This window comes from Cnephaeus nilssonii, assembly GCF_951640355.1.
Source record: "Cnephaeus nilssonii genome assembly, chromosome: 11".
NCBI lineage: Eukaryota > Metazoa > Chordata > Mammalia > Chiroptera > Vespertilionidae > Cnephaeus > Cnephaeus nilssonii.
Window position 1 is genome coordinate 86,381,516 of NC_137082.1, and position 18,210 is coordinate 86,399,725.

Below are 18,210 nucleotides of genomic sequence, written 5' to 3' on the forward strand. Positions count from 1 at the left end.
TATAATTCACTTCCCCTTAGTGATGGTTGTCAGTCTTCAATTCTCAGCATATGGCATTCCCCGAGTGGTTTCTAAAACACCAGTGATCCCTAAGTTTTTTTTTTACCTGATCTGACTAATCCCCATGGATCTGAGAAATGAAATGTTACCCAAAGTTAGATATGGTATGAGGGATTTTCTTACTGAAGACAAGTCAGGAAGGGGTTGAGGAGGGATGAATAAAACCAGCCCTTTCTGAGAGAAGGTCATGGTCGTGGCAGAACCGCTGTGTTTCTGTGCATCGTGGAGAATAAAGGATGAGTAAACAGAAAAAGGTGAAGGTTCTGAGAGAAACTCTACCAATAAATGTGTCCTAGTGCCTCACAGCATACATGCTGTGTCTCCGAGCTTCTGCGGAGTATTCCCATGAGCAGTCTGTGAAGAGGCCAGGATAAAGGCAGTAAAAACCTGCAGGCAATAAATGCATCAGGCCAGAGTAAGTACCAGGCTCTGGTGCTTCCCACACGCGTGTGCACACGGATGCCGGCCCTCTCTGGAGCCCATCCCATCCTGACCGTATCAGAACGAGAGCGAGGGAAGTGTCACCAGGTAAAATGGGTGGGTAGGGCTTCATATTTGCTATAAAGACTTTTATTTCTTATTGTCCTGAGGACAAGACATTTTGAGCCCAGAGAAGGGAAGAGGGCCGGGGAATAAGGAGGTGTGTTGTTTGAATTTGTTTATTCTCAACTGTTTTATTAATGTCTAAATGAAGTACAATCTAGGTGTAAAGCTGTGTTATTTATTTTAAAAGCTCTTTTAGAATATAAATATATTGACTGAAAAATTCATGGGCTCTGACCAATGAATTTAGGAATTGAGTAAGTTTCTCTTTTTAGCAGAAAGTTTGAGGCTATATTTTGTCTTTTGTAATTTTTTTTTCACTTTTGAGCATAACCATTGACAATCAATGGCATAAGGCACCCAAGAGTATTAAAAAAATGAAAGCAAGTTGTTTAACAACACAAAGATGTTTTTAATGCAACTACTCAGTTTCTATCCTGAGAGAAAAGGGTAATTTGCAATATATTTAGCATATATGAATCTGGAGCAGTGTTTGCTACCCGCTAGAATATTCTGCTTTGCTGGAAATGCTCTACATCTGTACTGTCCAATATGGAAAGCACCAGGCTCATGTGACCATTAAGCACTTGCAATTGGCTAGTGTAACAGAAGTGAATTTTTAAAGTTTACTTATTTTAATTAATTTAAATTTAAATGATTTCTGTAACTAACGACTATTATTAAGCAAGACAGCTGTAAAAGAGGTGGCAAGTAGAATGACAAACCATGCTTAAAAAAAAATTTTCCTGTAAAAGTCAAGACATGTGCCCAAGGATAGAAATTTGTGAATTATAGAACTCCATAGATAAATGCCATCAAACAGCATTACGAATTTAAGGGATGCATTCTGGAACTGAGGCTTCAAGAAACTCAATAACAAGTCATGAGGCAGACTGAGGGAGAGATAGAAACATCAATGATGAGAGAATCATTGATCAGCTGCCTCCTGCACGCCCCACAATGGGGATTGAGCCCACAACTCAGGCATATTCCCTGACCGGCAATGGAACCCTGACCTCCTGGTTCATAGGTCAACATTCAATCACTGAGCCATGCCGGCTGGGCTCACCATTTCTTGAAGTAGAATCACTACTTTTCAAAACCTCACATAAGGTACCTGCAAAAGGCTACAAATATAGATTTGTATTCAAAGTGAATATAGATTTACCAACAAAATTAGATTAGGCAAAGAAACAGCACACGGGGTAAGTCATTAATAAGCTTGGTCAAAAGGGGGTTTGCCCTTTAGAGTAGGCCCCCGTGTGCATAACATTCTCCTCGGAAAGTCAGCTGAGAATAGAAGCAGGTGCAGGGGGCAGCACCCATGGTGGTCTGTGCTCCAGCCTGCTGCCCATTGGGGACCCTCCGGAGGCCGCAGTGTCTCCACGCCCCCTTCCTTGTCTCATAAATCCATTTGGCTTTAAAGGAGCCCTGCATAAAAAGGACACATGAGAGGAAATACAAAAAGCCCGGGCTCTGGCATTAAATTTTAAACACACATTTTCCTTTCTCCCTTTCTCTATTTTTTTCTTTCCTTTTGTTGTTTTTGTTTTGGGGGGTTTATATTTTGCTCCAAAGACCACAGCCCAATAAACTGCTAAATAATTCATTGGAACACAGAGGGATGAGTAGGGGCTACGCATGTGAAATGCAGTGGACAAAGTGATCGTCAGAACCAGCCAGTCGCCGCTGCTCTTGGAACTGGGCTCTTTAAAAACTTAAATTCTGCGTGTGCACTCTTCCGATTCTCTACCTTCTAGAGCAGCGGTTCTCAACCTTTCTAATGCCGCGACCCTTTAATACAGTTCCTCATGTCTCAACGTGGGTTGAGAACTGCTAGCAGGGTCGCCTAAGACCAAAGACCATCGGAAAACACAGATATTTACATTACGATTCATTAACAGTAGCAAAATTACAGTTGTGAAGTAGCAACGGAAATAATTTTATGGCTGGGGGTCACCACAACATAAGGAACTGTATTAAAGGGTCGCAGCATTAGGAAGGTTGAGAACCACTGCTCTAGAAGGTCTCTTCTCCCCAAATGGTGTCACATGCCCAGCCTGAGAGCTCATCTTGTTTTTGGTTAGTGAGAATACACGTTACATGATATAAAGGTAAAATATTACAAATTTAAATGTCTTGGGTATAAAATAAAAGGCTCAACATTGGGCTCTTACTAATTCTACAAAATAAGCTAGACAGATTTTTTTTAACAGGAGGAAATAAGCCAGACACTCCTTTCTATCGTGTTATTTTAAGTTATCTGAATAGTTATAAATTTGTTGCCTTCTATAGCAGATCATTGGAGAAGTAATGGGCAAAATTTCAAGAAGAAATGGACTTTTTAAATATATAACTAGAAATGGCAGCCAAATTGATAAAACCACTCCAAGGAGATGAGCCCATTATAGAAAATAGTTATTTTTGTAATATAGCAACACTGTTTCTGACGAGTTTTCCGATTGAATTAATTGTATTTTTTTCTGTTCTTCTCATGTTCCCTTTCATCATTATTGCCATGCATTTAACTCATTGTGATGTGTTACCACTGGTATTTATTTTTTAACTCTTTTATTCATGTATTTATTTGTTTGTTTCATTTGGCGGGTTTGTGAACCCAGATCCCACTGACCCAGTTGATTATTATCCTTTGCTTGATGATTTCCCCACCTCGGTCCCAGATGTCTCCACCCCCATGCTCCCACCAGTAGGTGTCCAGGCTGTGGCTCTGACCCACGATGCCGTGAGGGTCAGCTGGGCAGACAACTCTGTCCCCAAGAACCAAAAAGCATCCGAAGTACGACTTTACACTGTCCGGTGGAGGACCAGCTTTTCTGCAAATACCAAATACAAGGTGAAGTTCGCATTGAGAGTACAGAATTTTAAATGAACTGTCGTTTGTTGAATACATTGTTCTGTGTGCTTCCTGCCTGTCCTGAGTCCGTTGGCTGCAGTGACGCTAAGTGGAAAAACAAAGCATTTCAACAACTCAGTAGCTAAAAGTAGCACAGGAATGATTATGTCTTGGGTAACAATTCTAAGGCGAGGTAGAAAAATATCAAGAGATGCACAATGGTATCTGAATTCCGCTAGATGCTGAGTTTATAGAAAAAAATGATAAATAATACAGTATAAAGGAATGACATTTTCCTTTGAAAATAGCAGGGATCCACATTAATTGTCTAGATGGGTTTTATCTTTCTTTTCATTTGGAATCTGGATTGATACCAAAGGCCACCGTATTATTGTTTCAGAGGATCTCTCTGACAATGATTCTGACTAGGAATTCATGGCTGGAAGATTTTTATAACATCCTTGGAAAACACTCCCAGCCATTAGCATCTACTTCCTCTATTTAACCTTGAAACACCCTTATGTAATGAAGGAAACTCACAATATGCACCTCCTTTAACTAATCTGAATTAGACAAGGCCCCTTATCCAGGCCTTATCACTCAGTCATCTCACAGCACCCTAAGAACTCCTTTGAGATATACAGTTGAGGCATTGTCCTTAATAATTTTATATCTCTTAGCAGCTGGCCACAAGAATTACAACAACTCATTGTAAACCAGGACAATCTTGTTACCACCTAAGCCTACCACAATGTTGGGATATACCAACCATACACAAATGTAGACAAAAGTGAGATCCACAAGGGATTGCCCAGCACCTACTTTGTCCCTAGAACTGTGCAGTTAAACATGGTTTAGTCATTGTTACTTAATATATTATTTGTAATTTTAGCATGAGTAATACACTCAGCTCCATAGATAGACTCTAAAGAATTCATAAACGATTCCAGTGAGATAACATATTTAAAATATAAAGCCCATGGGCTGGTGATGTGGGATAAATAAGGTGTCAAAACCAGAGAATAAGTTCCCCAACAACCAGGTAAATAATAACTCAACTCTGGCGCTCCAGCTTCTTACCCCCTCTCTTTACTACTCTCAGAATTTGGACCACGTGATACTTTATCCAACATTCATTCCATCAAACTGCCATCTTGCTTAATCCAGCCTCCATCCAGTGGTGATCAGGGGGATGAAAATATCCTTTGGGAACTTCTGACTGTAAAATCCTGGAGATAAAGCAAAATCCGACCAAGAGTTTTATGTCAGCCTTTCTTCATGCAGCCATGCTCAATTTGCTTCTAGTATTTCTTAACGTTTAAGTGGCATAAAATTCACATGTCATCATAAATCAGTTTTTAGTTGAAACCATTTCTTTTAAGAAAGGGCTCTTTTGTATTGCCTCCCTGCTAGGTCAGGTATTTGGAAAACTCTCCAGGCAAGTCCTTAGTGTCACTGACATAAGATATTGTTGTAAGTATCCTATCCACATCCTTATAGTATTAGATTTAATACTCAACTGAGCTATAAATAGAGATAACATTATCAGATAAGACAACCAATGAAACATGAGAGCATTCAAAATAATATTTTTATATACAGGTTGCCCAATTCTAAGTTTACTTTAAAATGGCTACTTTAAAAAATTTATGAGCATAATTGCTACACTTTGTTACATTCATTTCACAAAAAGACCATGGGTACTTTACCAGTCTGTGAAATGTTCTGAAAGACAATGGTTTTTCTCTACACAACAGCTTGAGTTCCAAAATTTCTTGAGTGAGGCAAATTATTTCAGATGAATAGGCTAATACAGCAGAAATCCTGAGTTTCACAAAGAATGCCTGAAAAGCGAGACCCCACCCCAAAACTATTCTCTCATGGGTTGGAGTTTGAAAATAAAAAAATAAAAAGATTTAAACTGTTTTTCTCCACATTATCTTCCCTGACCCAAGTCTTTTAATTACTAATATTCAAGCACCCTGATCACACATGCACAGTGTACCCCAAGAAGAAGGGTTAGAAGAAACAGTTGGGTAAGTTGGATAGTAGGGATAACTGTAGAACATACTGATCCACTGGAAAGAACATACAATAAATTTAAATCTTATAAATAGTGGTAATACAATGCTCTGGTTTTGCATTTTGAACTTTTCAAACCACTGTCGTGATATTATTTCATCTCATTCACCAGCTTTATGAGGTAGGCAGGGCACACACAGATAGAGGGGAATCAACACATACATGGAATCACATGACCCGGGCTCAGGAGTTGGCCTCACTCTGTCCTCTCGTGTCACTTAACTTAATCTGATGGTTCTCATCTATATGATTGGGATATTCACACCCACTATAGAAAGAATAAGTAAGCTTCTTCATAGTTAAACATGTATGTAGTTGTGTTCATGAAGACTTGGGTAGGTTATATAACTTGGCAAAAATTCCCCATTAAACGAGAGCTGGAACTCAGGATGACCAGATGCCGTATCCAGGGCTCTCCTCACAGGAGCACCTTTCTACTTCATTTAGTCCCAAATCAAGCATTATCCAGACTTTCCTATTGTCATTGTCCAAAACTCCAAATTTCTTTATCAAATGGAGAAAGGGTCTAGAATTTCTTTTCTACTGAAGTGATTAATCACATGATGCCTTATACAGATTTTCATTCCAAATACATTCCTAGAGCACCAGCTAGCATTTACCCGACATAGCATGGGTATTACAGAAGATACAAAGTTGTGCAAGATTGTCTCTGCCCTCAAGATGCTGAAAACTCAAAACAGAATTGAACACATGCCTAAAATTAGACAGCACATTAAGCAATGCATGAAATATTGTAGCCAAGATTTCTTTCATCCTCACTGTGGGCCAGACAATGTTTCACTTGGCTTATTACTCCCTTTAAATAATGCCGTGAGGTCAGTGCTATGGTTATCTCTGTTTGATGAATGCGGAAACTGATACTCAGACAAGCAGTTCCTGGGTATTCTATGCTCGCAGAAATAACTGGCCGTGATTTCTCAATAGCTTCTAGGCTAACGCTTTATGCCGAGCAGCAACTCTCCGTGAGGTTCCTGAGAAAAATCAGTGACTTCGTAGCGTTTATAGAATGCAAATGTGTCCTTCTAAACCACAAATGAAGACACTATTGCTTAGTGGCCTCCAAGATGCCACTGGTGTCCATGCTCTAAGAGACCAATTTTATGATATGTGATCCTTCCTCACTGGAACATTTCTCATGGTTCCAGCTCTCCCCTTACTTACTTCCATCTCTAAGACTGACAGACATTCATGATGGAAGGGAAGGAGGGCAAGACTGGAAGTTATATATCAGCATGTCAGACACTAGCTGCCCATTTTGTGTTTTATTTGATGGATTCCATTTTCCCGAGTCTACAAACCATTTTTCATTTATTTAGGGCACACGTGTTTACAGCTATTTTGAAGAAGAGCTTCTGATAGATGTTTATGAGGCCATCGCTTTAATAGGGTGAATGGTCACATCATGACAATGTTATTTTTACTGTTAAATATTTATTTGGTTTTATAATAAAATGAAGGACTTTCATAGCTATAATGTAAGAAGGATTTATTGTAGAGAAAAAAAGATGTTCCACACTGAAGCAGTAAAGGAGGAGATCGGTGTGACATCGGTGGGGAAAGAGAACTTCCCTAGACATAGATATATAACAAATCTAATAAATATAAACATCAAAGTAAATATTTAACTTTGGAAGAAGATAAAGATCTAAATACCAAACATAAATTGATATTTATAAGAGGCATAAATTTGCCTGATCATATGGAAAATATGGATTGACCTGTTTTTTTTCTGCATTACCATTTTGTCTTTTGAGTAAGGAATAAAGACAGATAATTTACTTTCTACTAAAATATCTTTAACCTGTTGTTTAAAAGACCAAAATAAAAGAACAGATTCAGAAGACAAATAATATTAACATAAATGGAATGATTTCATATTTATCCAATTTGTTGTTCCCTTCCGGAACAGTTGCTTCAGCGACCAAATTTAAATGTGTGTTCAATGTGAAGTATGCACACAAAGAAGAAATCACATGACACAACATTGCTTTGGTCCATTTTCTTTTATAACAGTCGGGTTCTTGAATCACTAAAAGTTTGTACCATAAAGCCTCTTTGCAAGAGCCATAAGCAGAACTCTAAAAAATTAGTTTTATTACCAGTGGAAATAAAAATTAGTCTTATTATCATGATGGTCTATGTGAAATGCCTAACGTTCAAAACTAAAAATAATTGTTTATTATTATAAATAAGTTGAAGTTAAAGTCTGTACAGATAACCTTAAAGAGGGAAGTGACAGGAAGAAACAGAGTTGGTCTTGTTGCCATGGTTATTGCCTCACTTGGGGGTATTTATCAGCTTGCGGCCCCTTTAAGCAACCTAACACCGGATTTTGTGGATCACGTTTTGGATGTCCAATCGGCAGTGGACACCAGCTGACAGAAAGGAAGTAAAGTCAGTGCTGTGTCCTAGCCCCCTGGACTCCTTTTTTGTTGGCTTATTTTATATAGTCTTTTCACATGTCTTAATTTACCAAGTTGATAGAGTTCATTTTTCCCCCTCTTTGCTTCTTTCCCACTTGTATAGTCAGAAGACACAACATCCCTGAGTTACACAGCAACAGGCCTCAAACCAAACACAATGTACGAGTTCTCGGTAATGGTAACAAAAAACAGAAGGTCAAGCACATGGAGCATGACGGCACATGCCACTACATATGAAGCAGGTATGTGAAGAAAGGCTGGCTTCAGAATTTCTACTTTCGACATTTTGTAAAGGTGTTTCCCAGGTTCTGTGGAAGGTGGAACATAGTGCATGTTCGGGTCTAAATTATACTTTATTTTATATAAAATATCTTAAGCTTTAGAGTTCATAGCACTTTTATATTTAATGTTATCCTCCTCATTTTAGGAAAAAATAAAATGAATTCCTAATGAATTAAGCAATCTGGTTTTAATTGGGGATCTAAATAGAAATCTTCTTTTTCATGCATTTACATAAAGGCAGACAGCTCTGCATTGAACTCTCTGTCCAAAGCATTTGTGTCATTGATCAACAGTCACGGTAGGGATTTACCTTTTTGGAAAGAAATTAGGTACAAAATAAAGTGTTGCGTTATAACTGCGGTCTCATGGATTCTTATCCTAAATAACCTCAGCTAGATGTGGGAAGCAGTTTTGGGTGGTCATGTTCATTCTTTAGAAATAAGAGAACAAAATGGAAAAACTTCATGCAATTTGAAGTAGTTCAAACCTGGGGTAAAAGCAATTCACTATAAATTTTACCAGTCACATTTACTATGGGTCATAAAAGTTGAGTTTATTACCTTAAAAGGCCTGCAGTGCACTTGACATTCATTGTTCACAGGGATCCAACATTTGAAGAATACAAGGTTTAACATGCTTTTTAAAATCCTCACCCCAGGATATGTTTTTATTGATTTTTTTTTTTTTAGAGAGAGAGGAAAGGGGGAGGAAAAGAGAAACATTAATGTGAGAGAGAAACATCGATCAGTTGTCTCCCAAACATGCCCTGTCCTGGGATAAACCTGCAACCTAGGTCTGTGCCCTGACCAGGAAGCAAACCCACAACTTTTTGATGTATGGGATGGTGCTCCAGCCAACTGAGCCATACCGGCCAGGGATTACCCTGCCTTTTGATTGGTTTTGTGATATTATATCATAGGAATTTTTAAAATATGATAATAAAACTCTTCTCTGGAGAAGTTGAATTTCTCTTTCTATTAGAATTTGTCCCATGGTATTGCACTTCTAATTTTTATCTTTGGCTACCATGTTAACTCACAGAGTTCACTGCATTTTTACATTTTTATGGGTACTTTTTTCTATAAAAAGTTTTCTAGTTTGTCTGATGTAATTTTGACATCCTCTTCTATTTTACATGTATACATATATTAACTCCTTCTCCTAGAATTCTTCCCTGAATGCCAATGTTCACATCTTCCTTTGAAGACTAAGACAGCTTAATGGGTTATGTACTATGGGAAATAATAAAGGTTCTGCTCTTTCTTTTTACCTAAAATGAGATGGATTGAGATATAAACCACTAAGACATTTGGTCTTCCCTGAGTGAAAGAGAAGAAGTTTAATTTCCTCTTAAAGCAAAAAATTCAATCATTTTTTCCCTTTCATAAACATAAAATGCACACCAGCATCTGACTTGATAAATGTACCCTATTGATTTCTCATCAACCGCCTAACCTTGTAGATACTCCAATGGTGAGACAAAAAGATATTAACTTTTAGAAATGTGGTTAGCAGGGAGGGTGATTGTCAAAACAGATAATGATCTGGACAAAGGTGTAAATAGCGTGCGGATGAGATCTCTGGGTGATGATGAGAAGCAAGAAGTAATTCACAAGTGTCTGCAGGTTTTATAACTGAGAGAAGGAAATGAAGTGAATGAAATGACTCTAGGGTTTACTTCCAATTCTCCAATAACATAAAGACTATAGGGGCTGCATCGCTAGGCACTTGTGCTGAAATTGCTCATGATAAAGACAAAGGTGGCAGGAGGATTCTTGAAATAAAACATTTCATTCTGCCCAGGTGATGAATACTTAACTTTACTCTAGTTAGCTTTAGTGAAATAAAAAATAACTGCAAGTACACCTGAAATAATGGGTCTTGGGAAGGGACAGGAACCAGAGGTACTCCCAGTCTTTCGAGGGGAAGAACACTATCGGACTGTTATTCAAGGTGTTGCCATCACAGTGGTTTGGCTCGATCTGTTTATCTTCCTTACTAACATTGTTTCCCAGAAGAGAGCATCCCACTGCTAAGGCAAGAGTGGGGGGAAGGCCATGAAATTCACATGACAGAGAAGAGCTTGTTCCCAAAGAAAAGAGCCAAGTGCTTCTCTTAATGGAGGAGGAAGGAATGGAGTGTTGGACAGTCCAAATAACAAATGTCCAGTACAATCCCCATGGCTGGAAATCTTCTAAATCTTGAGTGTTACCTCCCATTCATGCACTTAAAGTCATCCAAGCATGGGAAAAGGAGAACCAGACAAACCAGAGGGCAGTACTTGTCCAGTCAACTGAGACATTAATTATGAGTTTCCAATTATGTCCATTTGTAAATGTCAGGTCCTGAGACAGGGACTTGGTATAAAAAGCAAAGATGATATAGCCTCTATATTTGAGAAAATTATAATCTAGGAGAGAAGAAAAATATTTTTTTAACCTGAAGTAACATGGGAAATGTTGGTGAATCTTTATTCACCAACATTCACAGCTTTCCAGGTGTTCCTTTCAGAGTCATAGTCTCTACTGGTTGGTTGGTTCTAGGGTAGGGAATCTTGATCACTGCGGCTGGTCCTGAGGTCAACCATGAAGTCACTTTGTCTGGTTTTGCTGCTTTTCTGGGCTTGGAGCTGAAACCCAACTGAGGCCTAGGCGTTATCTCTAAGTTGACCGGAACTCTGTCTCTGTGGTCAACAGACCAGAGGCTTTGTTCCTAAGATCATTTGATGCTGATCAGAACCTCATTGTCCTGAGGGCTTATGATTAAGGGAGAAGCCGTGCAAGGGAGAAGGAGGCAGGTGAGTCTGGTGCTGGATGAAGCCAGTTTGAATCGGAAGGAAATAAAGGAGAAAAAGTCATATTAAAGAAATGAAGTTTCTATGCTGTTACATCAGCCTAAAATAATACACCAAAGAGGCATATTTTGGGGGTGACACATTCTGCTCCCTTTCAACAACATGTGGGAAAATCTCTAAGAAAGGCAGGGTTTCATACCATCTAATTTCACACCATAGATTCCTCGCCTGCTCTATTTTCAAATATTTCTTTGCCTTCTTGTTAGGAGATAACTGGTATGTTACCTAAGCAAGTTGTTTTGACCCGTGTTTAAATGTATTCTTTTCTTGAGAAGGGGCTTCTAGGGAAATATAGAATTAGATGACGTTTGTTCCCATTATAAATCCTACAGTCATGACGGAATTCTGTCCCTTGGAGACATGTAGCCGTCAATCTCAAAAAGGTGTGCACATTAGTTTGTTCTCTTATGCTTCTCACATTTTCAGTGCAGCACTCACTTGAAAACACATCATACTCTTTCCTCCATAGTCACACAAGTTCTCTTCTCCTTTGGAAGTCATTAAACTTCATCGAAGAAAAAAACACACATTGATTTCAGTATTTGTGTTTGTTTGCTTCTTTAATCCAAATACTTGAGAGGAATTGTAAATGGTAAAATCAGCATGATATACTGCATGATAGATGCTGAGTGTCAACATCGTGATTAGAAGTCCCATAAATGTCTGTTTTCTCTCACATCCGATGACAAGGCCTTGTCTCTGTTCCCCCGGCAGCCCCGACCTCTGCTCCCAAGGATCTGACAGTCATTACTCGGGAAGGGAAGCCCCGTGCTGTCATTGTGAGCTGGCAGCCTCCCTTGGAAGCCAATGGGAAAATCACGGGTAAGCATCTCAGCTTCATTGTGAGCGTTGCTCTGCTGGGCCCGTGATGGCTCACCTCGAGTGCGCTGCTCATGCCTTTTGTGTATTAGTTTTCTGTCTGGCATCTTGGTTGACTTCCTGTCCCTTTCTGATGATCTCTTCTTGCCCTCGCTGAGGGCACTGACCGTGGAATTCTTTGGTGCATACAAATAGGCGCACATGCACACACACAACACACACACACACACACACACACACGTGTGTGATTGGAGTTGCTTCCTGAAAGATGTGTACTTCAATTAGTATAGGCCTTTTGTTTAGTCTGTGCAGCATAAGGACAACCTTCTAATGGAAAGTCTCTGAGCATGAGTGACTAAGAAGAAGCCGGTTGTTTGGCAATTATAAAACACAAAAGACACCTAATGACCATGTATTTTTGTGTGACACATAGGAAAAAGGAGGTTTGTCTGGGCGGCTTTTCATGTATTTAGCTTGAAAACCCGCTTTTAGCTTTTAGCTTCTTGCTTAAATCCTAAGGTTCAGAAAACACTTAATGTTGACTGACAGAAATTGTACTTAATGAATATTTCACAGTGACAGATTTTATTTTACCAAATATTGCTGATAACATCAATGCCTAATTAAAGCACCCATTAGAAGCCTGTAATGTTAATTTAGTATGAAAAATATAATGGAGTTCTATCAGGGGTTTTGCATTTAAATGATCACTCTAGTCTTTTAATAGATGTCTCCATAGCATATAATTATTATGAAAAAAATATTGTATAACTAAAAATGGGCACATTATAGTCTAATTAACTTGAACCATTGGGATGGGCACATGTAAGAGTCACTCCTTTTTTCTTTGCATACGAGAAGTGGATAGCACTCTTATAAATTAGCAAAGTAATTCAGACATTCTGTGATGCAGAAGACAAGCATGGGGATTATAGTTCAGACAACATGTACTTTATGTAAGTTACCTTCTGAAATTTACAAAATGCAAAGGTAATATGTGAAAATTCCATATGCGATGCAAATATAAGTTGAAGACTTGTTTTCTCTAGGAAATTGCTCTTAGTGTAATAGCTAATAGAATTTTCATTTGAGCCGACAAATATGGAAAGAGAAGAGGAACATAACATCTTCCCTAAATCTTATATGCTCAGTTGTCACTCTGCCAGGTTTTTTAAAATGAAGGTTGGCTCATTCTAATTTCTTCTTATTTTCCTCTCAATTTTATGATCTGTTTTCATTGGTTCCATTTCAGTACTTTTGTAGATTTTGATTGGTTTACATGATGACTATTTCATTATGTGACAAACTGATTTATACGCATATGGTAAATCAACAGATAATAAGTTTAAGAAAAAAACAAAATAGAACTTTTCTAAATTAAAACAAATTCTGGTGGAAAGAATTTTTTTTTCTTAAAGGATAAAGTAAGTCATATACTACCCAATTCTCCAATCTTATTTAAGTAAATCTCATCAAATTGTTGATGTAAACAATAGAATGTGTTTTCAACTCTGAAAGGCAGCTTTATTTTGCTTCTCAAGATTAAAAAATGGGGAGAAATGCAATTAATCTAAGCAAATAATTTAGTGTGCCAAAATCACAGTGTCTGTGTAAGAGACCTTGTCCACATATTTTATGTAGAGTTGTATAATAGTTTCCACAACTAAAACGTCATTCTCTAATAATGGTATGCATTTATGAAGGCCAAGTTGTGATTTTTAGCTTGAGATATTTTGACTCAATTCAACAGAGAGCAAACACACAGAGCCCGTAAGACAACTTCCATTCTATACATATTTTGATTCTTTCAACCAAATTCCTTTTAGAAAATAGGATGATAAAATATTCAGAATAGAAGACCATTAGGCAGAAGGCCCAGGTTTGCGCTTTGTTTCCATGAAATTGCAAGGGAAAATGTGAGCTCTTTCCCAGTGTGCCAGGCACCTGTGAGCCTCCCTGGAAGAGTGTGCTCCCTTCTTACATTTCTATTTCCTTGTTTTCCTAAGCGGTTAAGCATTGAAAACCTGAGCTGCTGAGAGAGATGCCCAGGCAAGTTATTTAACCTCCCAGAGTCTCACTTTCTCATCTATAAATTAAGGAGAGAGATAGAACCTCTTTTGTAGAATCATTATATTAAAGTGCCTAGATAAGTCCCTGATGCCCAGTACATACTGAAACAAATGAGCTATTATTATTCCAACTTGAAATCCACTCTAGGAAGAGGCTTTACTAATGGGCTTTGCATGGAACCCAGTTCATCAATTTGTAAATATGTAAACTTCAAAAAAGATTAAACAAAGAAAAAAGGATGAGGGAGAAGACCTAGATAATTCCGGTGCTTAAATTCCTTGATCATCAACTGGCAGCTTAAGGATCTGAACTGACATTTTCAGAAGAAAGTGGTTCAAATTGAATTAAGCATTTGTTACATGCTTGGCATTCTGTTAAGCACTTTGCTATTATAAGTGTTCATATATTCCAATTCTTCTACTTTGAAATGAAGAGACGAGGGACTTCTCTGGGGTAACTGACTTTCCTAAAGTCAAATAACCACAAAGTAGCAGAGCTAGCCAGTATATAGTGAAAAGGCCGTGTTTACAAAGCAGCCCCCAAATACCAAAGGAACAAGAGGCAAAAGAATGAGTCAGACAAGTCTAGCTTGTTGGTTAATGAGTTGAATAGGAAATTTACTTACTTACATACAGAAACCCAGGTCCTGGCTGCAGGATGGTCAGATTTCCACATCTTTCACCCACTAGACAGACCTCTTTTTAGAGATGGAACTATGTGCTAGGCAAGGAATGTGTGTGGAGGTGGGGGGCGAGGAGGGGAAGATCGAGAGGCCTGATAGCAGGAGTCCCTGGCACCCGGGTGAACCAAGAGATAGATCAAATCAAGGGTGCCTTGCCCCAGAGGAAGGATTAATGAAAGTTTCATGATTAGACAGCTGTCTCTGTACACATTCCAGAGTCCACTAAAGGGAATAGGTAGGGGGTGGGGGATGTCAAAAATCTGGCCAGGTTCATTCATTCAGAAGTTAAGCTGGTTATTATTAGCAAGATAGAATCAAGCTAGGATTTAAAACTCAGGTTCCTACTCTTAATTATTATACTATACTGTACTTCAACTTCTTAGTATTCAACCGGTCCAAATCAGTGATTTTCAATTGATTTATGATTTAATTTTCTGAAGAAGGATTGGGCATGGTATTTTCCAAGTGATTTTAATACAGCTAGTTGTGAAACATTGATCTAAATACATGCAGCATCCAACGTTATTTTAAGATCAGAGATCAAGGTAGATAGCGGGAAGAGTTAGGTCTTCAGAGATTGTTTTCTTATTATTGCTAGCTAATGGTGAAAGTTGTACTTGCTTTTTCTGTGTCTCCAATTCCTGTTGCTTCAAATTCTCTTCTTTACTTTTGTAAAATTCACCTAACCATTTTTCTTCTCACTTCTAGGCCATAGCTTAGTCTTGCTAGCAGATTTCTTCTATCTGTTCCTTAAGTGTTGCTTCCAGAATTCAGATATTTTTATTCTCTTTGTTACTTTCTCTGTAAAAGTGTCTTATGATACCCAGGGCTTCAGTGAACACAAATGTCTCTTAAATTTCATATTAAAACCTCATATTTTATATTTCCATTTGCCTGTCTTATTGTATTCTATTCCCCAACCCTTTTTTCTCCCCTTCTTTCTTTCTCTCTCTCTCTCTGTTTTCATCTCTCAACCACCATAACCAGCTAAATAATGCACTATTATATTCAGTAACAGATTTTAAGACCATCCAGGAATGTGGACCCAGCTGGGCACTCTCACTGAAATCATAATTTTCTGCATTCTTTATTACGATCATTTCCAAAGCCTCCACAGTTCACCTGGTTGCATAAGTTGGAAATTTAGTAATATTGACTCCTTCTTTTTCATCTCCTCAACATGTAATCATGAAGTAAAATCAAATGCTTATAGTACACAGCTGGAATTTTTATAAGAACAGGTTTCAGATTTTGTCCAATGCCTTCTCCCTAGTAACAATATTCTTAACACATAGTAGGTAATGAATAAATATTTATTGGATAGAATAATCATTGAATTGCTATTAAATATATTGCTTCACTTGAAACCAACAGTTCAGCTCTTTCAAATATGACACCTTCCTTAAGATGTATTAATATTAAGAAAGAGATAGAGAGAAAAGAAGGAAGAATAGCTGGAGCATTTACTAAGTAGTTAGTATGTAGAAGGTAATTTAATAGAAATACCCCCACATATTAGGTTCTTAAAATACATTATCTCATAGCAACTTTTTCTCAGATGATAAAATTGAGACATACTTAGATTAAGCAAGTTGTTCAAGGTTACAAAGCTAGTCAGTGTTAGAGCTGTGACTTGAGGTCAGGTATCCCTGAATCCATTGCCTGTTGTTTTCGACTAAAAAGGAGGAAGAAATGGGTCCTTCCTTCCTTATGTATCTATTTAAATACAAGATTAACAGAATCATTTTTTTAAGCAGAAAAGCTTGGACTGGGTTGATTTTCTTGTTGGTAGGGGTCATCTTATTCTTCCTTGTGATTCACAGTCTACCTGAGTCTTGGAGGGAAATCAGTAATGAGTGACAAGAAGTATGGAAGAGGACAGAAGGGAGGAGAGAGGTGGCATTGAACACTTCTACCCTTTGCTTCTGGAATTACAACTACCTATTTGTATAAGTAGGGTCAAAATAGCAGATATATGATGTTAAATTTTATATGTATCTAGACAAATGTTATTCCAATGTGGGAGTGCTCAGATGGGTTAGAAATCCCAGCTCTTAAACCCATGACTGGATATGAAACTTCATTATATAGCCAGTGTGGTGGGTAAGAGACAAAAATGAAGTAGAAAAAAGTAAGAGAAAACAATGAAGAAAAACAGATACTTGGACACAGAGAAATGAATATAGATATACAGAAAGGTAGTGAGAAACCAATGAATTTGTTCCAACTTATGTGGTTATATGGAAATCTATAAGGTAAGACTTTCAATACTGGATTTAATATCCTCTGATCATACCAAACTCACGTATTTAAATGAAATTATTTGCTTTCTCTACAGCCAATTTTTACTTTTGAGTAAAGTAATGTGTTTCTATTCCCCATCTCAGTTCTCAAATTTACAAAAATAAAATTAAATAATAGGGCTGCCCACCAGTATCAGGAAATTGCTCAAATACAGTATGAAATGATCAAAACCTGACCATTTCATACTTTATTTGAAACCTTACTTGATTCTAGAATTGTCATTCTAAATGCTAAATTAAATACTTCTTACATAAAAAAAAAAACATTGTGAAGGCATATATTTTAATCTCATTTGATAAATGAAGAAAATTCAGGAAAAGTGTAGCTGACTGAGATGGGAACACAATTCTTCAAACTTTCAGGTGTGTTGTGCATTTAAAACAGCCCATGAAAACTTTAACAATTTTATTAAATGTCATGAGTGTAAAACTTATATGCTTTCTGACTAATGGATTTCATTCAATAAGTGAATTTCAACACCTAGTATGTAAAGATATTTTATTAGTTTTTTAAATAATAAAATGTAATATAAGATATGGCTCCTGAACTAAAGAAATGTTTTTATTCTCTTGAAGATATGACATGCACATAATAAAAACTAAAAAATACTATTACAAATATCAAGGTCTTATATTCAATACTAGTAGATATAATTCTTTGGGGACAAGAATGGAAGATTTTCTCGCTCAAAGAATATCAAATTTTATTGATGTTGTTATGGGGGCTGAGTTATAAATGAATGGATGCCCATGAGTCAGAAACAACTGTTTTATCCAATGATACTTCATCATCCCTTTTGAGTTATAATCTTCCAATTTTAATATTAACCAGAGAGAGGAGTCACACAACCTTTATAAGTTTTGCAGAATTCTTAACCTTGGTCCTTTACCTTCCCCTGAACTCTCTGCATCTTCAGACATTCATATCTGCAGTGTCAACATCTCAACAAATGCCACACATATACTAATATACAGATCCCACATATCAACAAAAGAAGTGATTCCTCACCTTGCTTAAACACAGAGATCATCTGGGGTGCTGATTACTGGGGTTACATTTAACCTATTGTATTATCGATTACAATATCACCACAAACTTAGCACCTTAAAGCAACACACATTCATCATCTCATATTTTTTGGTGGTCAGGAATCCAAGCACAGCTTAGCCGTGTACTCTGCTTCAGGGGCTCTTACAAGGCAGAAATCAAGGTTTTA

General features: G+C 37.6%; 2 protein-coding genes across 2 annotated transcripts in view; one reads left to right on the forward strand and one right to left on the reverse strand.

Moving 5' to 3' along the window:
- The window catches only part of DCC (DCC netrin 1 receptor), a gene marked incomplete at both ends in the record, with an annotated part of 938,651 nt that overhangs the window by 838,973 nt on the left and 81,468 nt on the right, over positions 1-18,210 (forward strand). The window contains 3 exons of the mRNA XM_079784846.1: positions 3,225-3,457; positions 8,087-8,225; positions 11,834-11,941. Coding sequence (XP_079640972.1) covers positions 3,225-3,457; positions 8,087-8,225; positions 11,834-11,941 — 480 coding nt within the window. The remainder of the gene's footprint in view (positions 1-3,224; positions 3,458-8,086; positions 8,226-11,833; positions 11,942-18,210) is intronic.
- Positions 1-18,210, reverse strand: part of ZNF397 (zinc finger protein 397) — a 687,602-nt gene that overhangs the window by 79,435 nt on the left and 589,957 nt on the right. The window lies entirely within an intron of this gene.